At 44.8% G+C, this 13,086-nt stretch overlaps 1 protein-coding gene across 3 annotated transcripts in view; it reads left to right on the top strand.

Annotated features, from left to right (window-relative positions):
* CENPC (centromere protein C) overlaps positions 1-13,086 on the top strand; it is a 904,489-nt gene that overhangs the window by 135,281 nt on the left and 756,122 nt on the right. For all 3 annotated transcript variants that reach the window (XM_069235766.1, XM_069235758.1, XM_069235777.1), the window contains exons 6-7: positions 6,124-6,221; positions 9,802-9,904. In XM_069235766.1, the coding sequence (XP_069091867.1) occupies positions 6,124-6,221; positions 9,802-9,904 (201 nt within the window). The remainder of the gene's footprint in view (positions 1-6,123; positions 6,222-9,801; positions 9,905-13,086) is intronic.

The raw sequence follows: 13,086 nt of genomic DNA, 5'->3' as shown, positions 1-13,086 counted from the left end.
AGATGGCATTTGAGTTTTTTGATTTTGCATGAAATTAAGAACTGGAATTGTGATACATTAAACCTGGCTTTCTGAAGTCAAGCAGAACTTGGTTCTTGGATTAGATGGGTTCAAGCAGTATGACCTGTTGTACGACTGGATGTATGTTTGCATGATTTTTCCACATCTATGGTTTCTCCAGAAGAAAGGAACAGATTTCTCTGTGGTCATGGTGATTTCCTTCTGGCCTTGATAGGTTTGGTACTAGGATCCACTTCACCTTAAGCAAAGGAGCAATGTTTGCCTCCTCCAGGAAAGAGATGTGCTTTTCTTGGAGAAAATGACTGTTGCAGTGTGTGGGCCTTTCCAGGGCTAGACCTCCCCCTCTGAGAGCTTTGAGTTCATGGCTGCAAACAGGAAGGCAACTAAGAATCCAGGACATGAGCAAATGGCTCCACTTTTGTCATTGAATATCTCCACACTTAGTTGCCCAGTTGATGTATTGTCTTGTTGGCTCTAGTTGGTTGAATCTTATACAGAGGAACACCTGCAAAACCAATCCTGTGTTACAGGTCTTCTACAGCATTCCATAGGAATCCTCCGCCATTGATCATGAGCTATCAGAAGGCATTGAAAAGACATGTTCCAGTGTTCAACCCTCACTCCCCACCCCGTAATATGTTTCCTGGGACCTGAACCTCTGTCTCACTAGGATGTTGCACAAGTCTCTTGAACTAGAGCTATCTAGCATTTCTTTTGTAGAAAACCACCTTCTTAAACTTCATAACATGAGCCAGGCATAGAAACAGGATTAATGCCATTTGTACCATTGAGAAGGTGTTATCTGAGTTCCAATGTTGAGTAAGAAACTATACCTCAGATTTTCTTTCCACATCACCATGCCTCCTTGGCTGTTGAGGTCCTTTTCAGTTTGCTTGTGATGTGCCTTATACTTTATTCGTTTCCAAACCAGGTGTGTGAATTTGTGAGACTAATTTTATAACTTTTGGGGACAAGGATGCAAACTGAGTGTCAGCTAAGGCATCAATGCCAATGGGATAAGGTCTTGCATCATTGTTCATGGAACCCAGCTTCCCTCTTGTTTCCAAACATACTCCACCACGGTCAATTTGATGTTTGTGTCATTATCCAGACATGTACCTGCAAATGTTATATATTGGGGATGCTACATGTCTACCATAACGCATTAAGGCAACATTTTACTTATCTTGGTTCCTCCTGAAGTGGTGCATGTTTTGGCCATGAACTTCTGTGACACCTCTTTGTATTAGACCTTTCTGATGGATACTTCTAATCACGGACTCATCACGTTTATAATAATTCACAGGTGCCATTCTGGATCTGGAAGTCTTATATGACGTCCTGCGGGTCCACTTTGACCTTGTTTTGCCCCAGACATGACAACATGACAGAGCAGAATGGCATATGTGCACGACCCATGCTTTTTGGCAATTGTTTCTTTCTTTCTGTACCTTTGAACACATATCCCGTAACTCCGCTTCTCCTTTTGTTGGTTTCAAATTATTCCCTGTGCATGAGAGTAGTGTTTACAGTGAAGACTGCAGAGTTCAAACCGTTATATGTTATTTGTAAACAGGTGATGGACCCACATGAGGTCTCCCTCTGGTGTTAGGGCTCAGGGCATTACTCCAAGATGTGAATAAAGTGCTCTTATGTACCCAAAGGCAATCGTGCACTTTGAATCGAAGCTGTATGTTTCCAAACTCGGGAAGAAACCATGGATCTTGTGCATGTCCTGTTCAAGTCTCAGATGTGGACGTGTTCGTATGATAGGTCATCTTCTCAGGCAGAGGTCTTGGAAGTCCAAGTTGAAGAATGAGCATTAACAGTATCAGAGGGATTCCTCCACATCGAGCCACTCTGGCCCAAGCGATGTTGGGGGAGCATCAAAATGCCAGCTGAGCTCAGTCCCGATACCTGATTGAGGATCCAATTCCACAACTAGTCCTGTTGCACCCTAAATTTCCCAGCCTTCCGCAATGCTGCAGCCAGTCAAAGCATTTAAGTAGGTTATCTCTATATTTTTGATACCTCAAGCTTCCTCTACTCCGCTACCTGGCCCTAAGTATTCAGAGGGGCCTCTTGTGGAGTTACTGGTGGGATGTCTGTCTATGTTGCAGTCGAAGCCCTCTAGTGCTGCATGGACATTAGTGTGAATTTCAGTCCAACTCCAACACCGGCATCTGTTCAGATGGGTGCTGTGCTGGAGTTTGAGACCTTGCCTACTCTGGTGTTAGAACCCAAACCAAATCTGCCTCAACCCTGATTGAGATGGCACCACAACTCCACTCCAGCATACCCTGTTCCTGTACCTTGTGACTCAGGCAGACTCTTCCTGGCCACAGAACCTTCCTTTGGTGTTCCTTCATCTGTTTAACACTAATTAAGACCAGAGTTTGCTACCACCTCACAATGGTGATATGACTATTGTACCCCCATATTATGAAGGTGACAGGGATTTGCAGTGGCCTTAATACTTCCCTGAAACTCTGTTGATTTTTCTGCTTGGACCACTAAAGGAGGAGCGTTCTTCATTTTCTGTAGTGATTAGACGTATGGCTAACATCCTAGACCTACAGCCACCTTCTGTTGAAGTGAACACCGATGTCCTTACCCAAGGTTTTGCTGGAGATGCATCCTCATTAGAGCCCTTACTTCCACGCAATGAGCCTCTGACAGTCTCCTTTTTGGGCACAGCTTCTACCAGCAAAGTAAATCCCAATTAGTTCCCCTATAACCCTTCCAAACAGGAAGTTGAAAAGAAATGAGGCATGCATGAAGCAAATATTCTCATCGGCCAACTTGCCTTCGAGGTCAGTCAGTGCAGTCTGCCTGCAGGTCATTATATTTGCCCTCTGGGACATGACCATCAATAGCTTGCTGGCCGTGCTCTTTGAGTCAAACAAGAGCAGCCAGCATGCAGCCAAGTGTGTAATTAGGGTTGGCCTTGATACTACTGATTACTTGGGACGAGCAATGGGCACTAGTGTAGTGCTCAATGTATGAATGCGCCCCACTGGCATTTCTGGAGATATACAGGCATCTCTTATGGAGATGCCCTTTGAGTCCTACTTTTTTTTTTTTTTTTTTACAACAAGTCTAACTGTGCCCTTGAATGCTCCAAGGAAAGGTGAGTTAAGGCATAATCTTTGGGACTTTCCACTCACTGCTCGTTTGTTTCCCCACCAGTTTTACTCCTTGAGAGGGTACACCCAAAGACTGGCCTATAGCTGAAAGCAGACTCTGCCCTCCCTGCAGCAGCCACCCTTGCCTTTCGTCTGCAGTATCAGCCGCCACACTGATTTTGTTTCCCCTTTGTTCTTACTGCTACTACCATGCTCTTGTAAGTTGGGGTCTCTATTCCTTTACATAGATCCAGCCTTTCGTTACCTCTTGGAGAGGTGCAGCTGATTTGTTCCACTGAGGTTTCAAACAACTCTTCCTAATGCTGGTTACAGGAACCAGTCTCTGTCCTCCCTGATAGTGGAGCCTAGCTCCTCGCCCTTCATTGCAATACCAGTTTTATGAGACCTCCGAACCTCTGCCTCCTCTTCCTGTCCTACTGTCAAGCCTGGGTTCCGATTGTCACCAAAGAGCGTTGAGAAGAAGGCTGCCAAGCTGAGGAGTGAAGGGTTAGCTTTATGCATGATGGAATGAAAATGTTTTTTCTTCTCCTTCTTAAGTAGTGTGAAACACAGATATCATAAGAATACATAGCCATCCCAGTTTTCTGTATCAGAGCACATACTGTGAAATACCAAGCCAAAGGACCTAATTCTGCCCATCCTTTTTATTACTCTTCACAGTCGCATCTCTCTTGACATGCAGCAGAATAAGCTTGCCATTTATATTTACATTTAAAACTTGCCTCATACCCATTGGCATCTACTAGAAAAAGCAAGGGTAATGCTTTTCCACTGCCTCAGTGGTCACCAAATGACATCTGACTAGAGTACTTAACCTATTTCTCACCGCCTGGCGTTTTTGGATGATGTGGAATTCGAAATTTGTCCCAGGCAGATTAATTCACATACTCTTTGACACCTGCAGCATGAGGCTTCTCTCTTATAAGGCTGCCTTTTTTAGTCATTATTCTGCAAGAGCACAATTAAGCTTCAAGTCCTTGTTGCTTCAGCCCTCAGGTGTCACCCTGCTATCATTCCTAAGGTGTTGAATGAGCAGCATCTAAATATTTTTTTTTCAACCTTCTACTGTACTTTTTATCTTAACATCTGGTGGACTCTGCGCTTTAAGCTTCGGAGTTCTACAGACCGACTATTTGGTACATTTGGACACAGTGATGGTGTGTGAGCAGCTGTTGATGGCATAATTCCAAGAAGGATTATATCCATTATCTGCCACAATTATAGCTTGCATAGGACATGCCATGCTTCTGTTTATGGGGCACATACACCAAGCAAAGTAGGCTTTTGAATCATTCTCCAGCTTGTACCTGTTAGAGATATAGAGGGTAGTTCTATTGGCTACTTCGTATGCATCCAGCTGTTGAGGCTTTCTTTCCAATGGGATGCTTAATTGGATCAGGAGCTTCTGAGAAATTGGTTTGCCTGAGGTGTACGACACTGCATATCCCATCAGTCTTTTCATTCTTACCCAAATGTGCCTGGGTGGGGAAAGCACAAAAAAGGCCTATCAGTGTTCATTCATTCCATGACATACCCGAAAGTAATTTTAAAAAGAATGTTATTGAAGACTCAAATGCAGTTCATGTGCTTCTTTTCCCTCTCTCGCTTGTTCTACGATTGCCTGCCATGCATGTGCATGCATCTTGGCACATGTTTTTGCATGCCTACGTTAAGAAACTCTGGCTTTTTTTAGGCACAATATATTGATTTTGCCAGTACTTTTTTTCCTAAGCAAACCGGTGAGATTGCTCATCTTTGCATGTCAAAGGGCATTCCCATTTAAGAAGTACAGTTGTGTGCATGTTCCCTGTCAAGTAGCGCTCTAATTAATCAGCTATTGGATGAGTTTCTGGTCCCACCACTATACATGTTTGATAATGGGAAAGAGAACAAAGGTGAGTGGGCACAAAGGTTTACGTTGTACAATTATATTATATAATAGACTTTTACGAAGCCTGAGATGTTAAAGAGAAAACTGATTGTCAGTTACTGTTACACTGTGTACATATATTGGTAAAGATCCAGTTCTTGCCTTACTTAAATTGAAATAATATTCACAAGAGTTATTTTTGTATTGTGAAAGTTTTACCTGAATTCAGTTTTTAACCAGACAATAGTTTTACCTGTTTTCTAATCCCAGGTCTACGTTGCTGTGATGACTATGATGACTATGCCCAACCTTAACTGCTTCCAGCTCTCTAAAATATTTTTCATAGCTATAGTGGATTCCATCAGAATTCTGAACTACTCTGTTAATTGCTTATTGTGGACTTCACCACCCCACCAAAATGATTGTGAGATTTAAGATTACTGGGCAGGTTGTCTAGTTCTCTTTTGAGGCTTTGTTCTCATTTCAACAGAACAAACGCTTAATTGATGTTTTTTAAAGGCATGTACCTATTTCTTAAATGTATAAGGCAGGTACTCAAGCCCCTCCCCAAGCATTTGATGCTTCCTTTGGTAAAGATGCAGACCTTTGATTGTAAAGCTCTCCATAATTGTGTTGCTTGATGCCTGGTCTGGTGTGCACAATTTCTTTCTTCCACCATTCAATTTAATTATATCAGGTACTTAACTAGTGGGGAAGGAGAAAGCAGCCATTATGAGAGAATAGGGATAATGGCTTTCATGGTGATTCCTGAACTCTAAATACTTAGGCTTCCTCCTGTGCAACATTGCTTAGCATCCCTGATTGTTTTAATGAAAGTATGATCTGAACTCTAGCTGATCAGTTTGAAACACCTAGGTTGAATGCAAGGGCTTGGCACTTAAAGAAGAAAGCTTGTGAAGCGCTTTTCTCAAAGGGCAATATTTTCATAAAAAGCCTTCTTCAGTCCTGTTTGCAACTGTCAGTTCTTTTTCAGTTGTAAAGGAGATGATACAAGAATTGAGAACATCACTATCATATTAAAAAAAGTTATTCCTAACTGTTATCGTTTTGTTTCTTTGTCCTTAGTTGAAGCTGATATTAGTACAGTTGATGCCCAGCCTCTGATTTGCTCCACTCCTATCAACCTAGGTTCCAGAACCGCTGCACTTAATCAGAATAAACAGGTAAATGAACCATTGGCTTTTTAAAAGCTACATAAACTGCTTGTCCCTTAATTCTGCAGTGAAAGCTGATAAAGGAATTCGAGAGAGGCCAAAGTTTACTTTTTCTGAGTTCTGCTAATGTGAATAATGCTTGAAACTGTTTCAAGCCTTTAAACTGTTTTGGGTACATTGTTCAAGAGGCACTGCAAAAACTTATATAAAACAATATGAAAAGTGAATAGGTGAAACCTTTTTTATTTTGAAAAAAAATGATAGTACTAATGCCTAGGTAACACCACAGAGAATCTGTTAGGCAAGTGTGTAGGAATATTTCAATTTCCTATAAAGCCTACCTGTGAGAGATTGGGTTGTTGGTTGAGGGAGGTGTGAGATGTGAGCCATTTTCAAGCAAAAGCAGCAATCCTTGTAAAGGCGAACCATAAAAGTCACTAAATTAGCCTGTGATTAACACTCTGGTAGCTAAGCACCAAAGTAGACCACCTTAATCTAGAGGCTGTGTGTAAAGTATTTATGCAGCACTTATACAGTAATAAAGTGAAAAAATAACACAAAAACAATCCCACACCAATATAGAAAAATTAAGTAAATTTCAAAGATTTAAGATAACTATTGCACTGAAAAGCACAAAGCGCCGCTCGCGGCTGTATGGTTGTGTGAAATCTGGTGAAAGTCACAAGTTCAGCCCGACCGCGATGGAGTGCGGGCTGGATACAGGTACCAGGTTAGTGTTGCTGTAAAATGTATTTTTAAAGTCCAGCACGAAGAGTTCTGTTCCAGGTGGAGGAAGCCGGGTGGAGCAGTTAGAACGTTGCGGCTAGTAGTAGCTATAGTACGAAAAGCAGGCCAAACGTAGCGGATGGTCGCCTCTGTAGAGGGAGGATCCTGTTGTGTACAGTGGACGGAAGTTGCTGGAGATTGTGCGTTAGCAGTGACCACGGGCTGCTGATGCCGTAGTGTGAAGTGCAGATATTACATTGCCGGTTGTCGCTGGCAGTCACTATAGCATGACTAGTCTGGTTCACCAGAGCTTCTATTTAGCGGTCGTCACCGGTGGCAAGATCTGGGTGCGAACAGGCTTGTTCGCAGTCACAAAGTGCCCATACCTTCAGGATTTTTCCTCTTATTCTAGCAGGAGCTCAACTGATGTTCACCAAAGGTCCCGTATCTGGGAGGCACCCATTGGGGGGGTCTGAAACTCACTCCAGAAGTATTCAGCAGTGCACAGGCAGGTCCAGTTGCAGGTCCAGGTAGGTCCAGCGCAGTAAGTCAGTGGGGTGGTTGCAGGAAGGCCTCTGGAGGTCAATCAGCTGACCCTTTGAAATACTTCAGCCTTGGATGCCGAGTGCATATCCAGTCTTCCTTCTCGGATAGCAGGGCAGGCCTCAAGCAGCAGGTGAGTTCTCTTGTAGTTTTCACAGGTCCAGGAGTGCACTAAAGAGTGCTTTTAGATAGCCATACATAAAGTTTGGCTCTCTGCCTGACACCACCTCCTTAGGGAAACCCACTCTGGAAAATATTTCTAAGAGCGCGTAGGCCACTGCAGGTGCTGTAGTGGTTCTAAGGGGAATAGCTCCTGGGTACCTGGTGGCATAGTCCACCACACCAGAATCTGTTTCCATAGGCTGGAGGAGGGACAGGGTGACCAACAGTGTCAATCCCTACCTTCTCAAAGGGAACCCTAATCACTGTTAATGGAATGAAGGGGGTGGTATTTTTAGTGCCACCTGACATGCTGCTGGCTTGGCAGGTGACACAGGAGCGACAAAACTCCTTGGTCCCTATAGTCTGTCCCAAGTCTTGCTTTTGCCCAAGGTGTCCTTTGAGGAAAATGTCATGTGGTGGGGTCAAAAAGAACTCCCTAAACTTCGGAGTAATGACCAACCTCCTGGTAGCACTAGGCATGCGGTCTCTAGCCTCAGAGTAAAGAAGACCATAGATCCTGTGGGATCCACTGACATCCCCTGCCTCTTCTGCAGCAGCTTGTTGTCTGAGGCCTTCAAGAGAGTGGCAGGAATTCTGCTCCAGACTCAATTCTTTCCTGGATGGTCCCCTCTACCCCCGGAAGCGCTGACGTGTCAGGCCCAAGCACCCCTGGGGTTGTTCCTCAGAACAGGCAAGATGATCTCCCTGAGGAGCCTAATCGGTCTGGGTAGAGGGTAACTTTTTACCCTTCCCACCTCTCTTCTTAGGAGCTGTCTGGGCTTTTGTTTGAGAAACCAATGCTCCTTGATCTTCCTGCTTCTTGACTTGTGCTCTAGTTGCGACAAACACACTCTCGCGGATGCCCAGCATTGCTGCATGGGCCTGTAACTCCACTTCAACCCATGCTGAAGTGTCCAAATCATTGCCCATAAGAAACCCTACAGGATTGGATGAGGATACTGCAACTTTTTTAGGGCCAGTACCCGGATCCCCCAGCCGAAATTAACCCCTGGCATGGGGTGGCACTTAGTGATGTTCTCTGAGTTGGTTACTTGGTAAGTGTACCCAAGTAGGATTTGCTCAGGTGACCCCCTCTGATAGTATGGGACAGGTTCTTCAGTCAGCATGGTGACACTTGAACCTGTGTCCTTGTAAGCCTTTGCCTCAGTATCATCAATGAAGGGAAGCTGTCTGTATTTCCCCATATTAGGAGGACAGGCAGCCAAGGTGGCAAAGTCAGTGCCACCCTCTGATACCAGAACAGCCTCAGTGGTTTCTCTGACTAAGCCAGAGTCCGCTGCAGTACCCAAGGTGAACTGAACCCAGCTACACCCTTGGATGTGGTACCACTACTAGTGCTACTGCAAAGGGCTCTAGGGGAAGTAGTACTAGTAGTACTTATGCTTTACTTAGGACAACTGGGATTAGATATCCTATGGCCTCCTGTAGAGGAGCTCGGGACTCCTGCATGCCTTTACTGCCTCTCTTGTCATGAGTTCTGAAGAAGATTAGGAACAACCGGGGAAAAGTCATCCTAGTGGCACCAGATTGGGCTAGGAGAGTGTGGTACCTTGAACTCCTGAGATTGAGCATCTGTCCTTTGATTAATCTGCAGCTTTGGGAGGGTCTTCTGTAGCATGAGCAGGGCAAGATGCTACACAATTTACATCTCCATGCTTGGAGGTTGAAGAGTAGCAGATAAATGCTTGTTTCATTGAGGGAACAAACTTTGAAAATGTAAATAGATGCATGGGGCAGGTAGTATTTCTAGAAAGTCTACATAAAAGTTGAATCAATTGCCCTTGCTATACACAGTTGTTTATGACTTTATGACTTGAGAAGATCAATTGTTGGGTAGGAAGGTTCCTGTGTGTATCCAATGCTGTTATCCTCTGTGGTCATGGAACTCCTACCCTGGTAATCACTCCATTGCTTTGATTTGATATATAATGAATACTTTTGCTGAAGAGACACTTAAATGCTTGATTTGTGTTGTTTTCACAGAAAATTAACTTAGGCGGTGTGCAGGAATGAACCAGTTGAAGTGTCAGAATCCGATGTGGCTTATTTTTGATGACAAAGTGTGTTACCCAACCAATGATGTTTTGTGACATCCTTCTCAAGCCCACTGTTCATATCTCCTCACATTTTTAATCAGGAGTTGGTGGCATCTCCAGAATGGGCTGGGTTTGTGAAGATACCGAAAAGGGGATCACTAGGCAAGTCACCTGACCGAAACATCCAGGGAGTCTGCAGGCCAGGTTGGCATTTATTTGTTTACAATAGTACTACAGGGTTTTAACTTACTTTGTAGGAAAATTCACTGATCTTTGCTTTATGAAAGTGCTATTTTATACTGCATGCATGAGAAGTGAAATAAACCTCAAAATTTATTTTACTATATGCTGCTAAATCTTCTGTACTCTGATGGATAGCTAGTGTTAATGACTTGCCTGTAAATATTGTTTTAAAAATGCTTTTTAATGCAAGATTCCTATACTATTTGGATGCAGAAATGTTACTCCTGTAGCCATCTCTGCATATAATCTGTGGAACACATCAGTGAAATCTGCAGATATAGTGCCTGTACAATAAAGTTGATGGTACTCAAGTGTTTTGATTTTGCATTAAATGAGGAACTGGAATAGGGCCATATTAGACCTCGAGGTCTGGAGTCAAGCTGAACTCGATTGTTGGATTATATATTGGTCAAGTAGTATGACCTGTTGTCTGACTAGATGTATGTGTCTGTATGATTTTCCCACGCCTGTGATTTTTCCAGAAGAAAGGAACAGGGTTCTCTGCGATCCTGGTGATTTCCTTCTGGCCTTGATAGGTTTGCTACTGGGATCCAGTTCACCTTAATATCATGGGCAGTGTCTTCCTCTTCCAGAAGAGAGCTGTCATTTTCCTGGAGAAAATGAGTATTGCAGCTTATGGGCCTTTCTCGGGCTAGGCCTGCCCTCTGAGAACTTGGAATTCATGGCTGCAAACAGGTATCTGCAGACTTGGTCCAAGGGGTCGGCTGAAGAAGTCCAACGGATGGACAGGTAATTTGCGGCCCCTCTGGACGACGATGGGCAGTTGGCTGGGTCCTCAAGGCCAGGGGGCTGCAGGTGCAGGGTACCTTTAGGCGTCGGGTATCTTAGCCAGATTGGGTCGTGGTCCAGGGGGGGTCCTCTGGATTTAGGCTGCAGGCATCGTCGTGGTGGCTAGGAGGGGTCAACCTGAGGTGGACTTGAGGTCAGAATCACCTGGGGACTCTCTCTGGTAAGGTGGGCCACCTGGACTTGGGGTGTGGATGTCAAGTGCAGAGTGGGCAGAACTAGCTGATCGGGAGGGCTCTGGAGTCCTTCCTGGAGGTTTCTTTGTGGACAGGGCCACTGTCCTTGGGAGTTGGGGGGGGGACGAATTGGGTCTTTACAGAAGGCAGGCAGTCCTCTGAGGATTTGTAGAGGTCGCTGGTCCTTCAGGACGAGTCGTCTTCTTGTAGCAGGGGTCTTGAAGCTGAGGTCAAGTCAGTTGTCGTCTGGAGGCTTCACTGCTGGTAGGGAGATGGACCACCTCAAAAGTTTAGGGTTTTCACCTTTCATATAGTCTCAGCTTCAGGGATCAAACCACAGCAAAGGCCTCCCTCTCAATGGCACTGTAACACTTTTCTCTGGGAGCAACATCTTGCAAATAAAAGCAACATGTTGGTCATGGCCATCATCATTGGTTTGGGACAGGACTGCTCCTATCCCATGTTCAGAGGCATTTGTTTGCACAATGAATTGCTTAGAGTAGTCTGGAGCTTTGAGAACTGGTGCTGAGCACTGTCTCTTTCAGTGTGTCAAAGAACTTTTGACAACTAACCGTCCAGTTTACTTTTCTGGGCATCTTCTTGGTGGTAAGTTCTGAGAGGGAGGTCGCAATGGACCCATATCCCTTCACAAACCTCCTGTAATATCCAGTCAAGCAAAGGAATGCTGACTTGAGTGTCGGTGATACAAGCTTCCTAGTCCAGAATTGTCTGGATCTCGGGCTGTAAGGGTGGCACTTGGCCTCCACCTACAAGGTGGCCCAAGTATACCACAGTGCCCTGCCCTGTTTGGCATTTTGATGCCTTAATAGTGAGGCCTGCAGATTGCAGGGCCTGTAAAACCTTCCCAAGATCGACCAGGTAGTCCTGCCAGGTGGCGCTAAAGATAGCAATATCATCTAGATATGCTGCACTAAAGGCCTCCAAACCTGTAAGGACTTGATTCACCAACCTTTAGAAGGTGTAAAGAGCATTCTTTAAACCAAAGGGCATAGCAGTGAACTGATCATGCTCATCAGGCGTGGAAAATGCTATGTTTTCTTTTGCTTCTGGTGGTATGTGAATTTGCCAGTACCCTGCAGTCAAGTCAAACGTACTGAGGAACTTTGCTGCACCCCATTTGTCTATCAGGTCATCAGTCCTGGGTATGGGGTGAGCATCTGTCTTGGTGACAGAGGTGACTCTTCTGTAGCCCATACAGAACCTAATTTCTTTCTTTCCACCCTGGGGATGAGGCTTGGGGACTCAGGCCACTGGACTGGCCCAGGGGCTGTCAGAGGATTCAATAGCCCCTACATCTGGCATCTTGTTGAATTCCACTTTGATGCTCACCTTAACATAGGCCTAGTGCATAGTCCACCACATCTTGCTTAGGTGCATCAAGAGGTCTCTTCCAGCCTTCCTTCACAAGAGTAAGTGATCCCCTAACAGGATGGACAAACAGAAGCTCAAAGGGGAAAACCCCAACTCCCTTCTGAGGCATCTCTCTGTAGGCAAAAAGCAGTCATGGCAAGAGGACATCCCATCTCCTTTTTAGTTTTTCAGGGAGTCCCATGATCATGCCTTTCACTTTTTTGTTGAACCTTTCAACAAGTCCATTGGTTTGTGGGTGATCATGTGTTTTGAACTTGTAGGTCACAACACACTCATTCCACTTGTGTTTCATGTAGGCTGGCATGAGGTTGGTACATATGTTAGAAACCATATCTTTAGGAAACTCTACCCTGGTAAAGATACCAATAAGGGCCTTTGCTGCTGCAGGGGCTGTAGTAGACCTAAGAGGAATTGCTTCAGGATACTTGGTAGCATGATCCACTACTAACAGTATATATTGGTTTCCTGAGGCTGTGGGTGGTTCAAGTGGACCCAGTATGTCCACACTAACTCTTTCAAAGGGAACCCCAACTTGAATTAAGGGGGCCTTTGGGTGGCCACCTGCCTTACCACTGGCTTGGCAGATGACCCAGGAGCTGCAAAACTACTTCACTGTTTGCGACATGTTGGGCCACTAGAAATGGCTGACTAGCCTATACTCCGTTTTGGTTTGGCCCAGATAAGAGGATGTCATGGGCTAAGGTGAGGATGAATTCCCTGAACTGTTGAGCCATTACCACTCTCCTAGTGGTACCAGGTTTGGGATCT

Source organism: Pleurodeles waltl, chromosome 1_2 (assembly GCF_031143425.1).
Source record: "Pleurodeles waltl isolate 20211129_DDA chromosome 1_2, aPleWal1.hap1.20221129, whole genome shotgun sequence".
Lineage (NCBI taxonomy): Eukaryota > Metazoa > Chordata > Amphibia > Caudata > Salamandridae > Pleurodeles > Pleurodeles waltl.
Note: the sequence above shows the minus strand (reverse complement) of the source record. Positions and strands in the feature narration are given on the sequence as shown.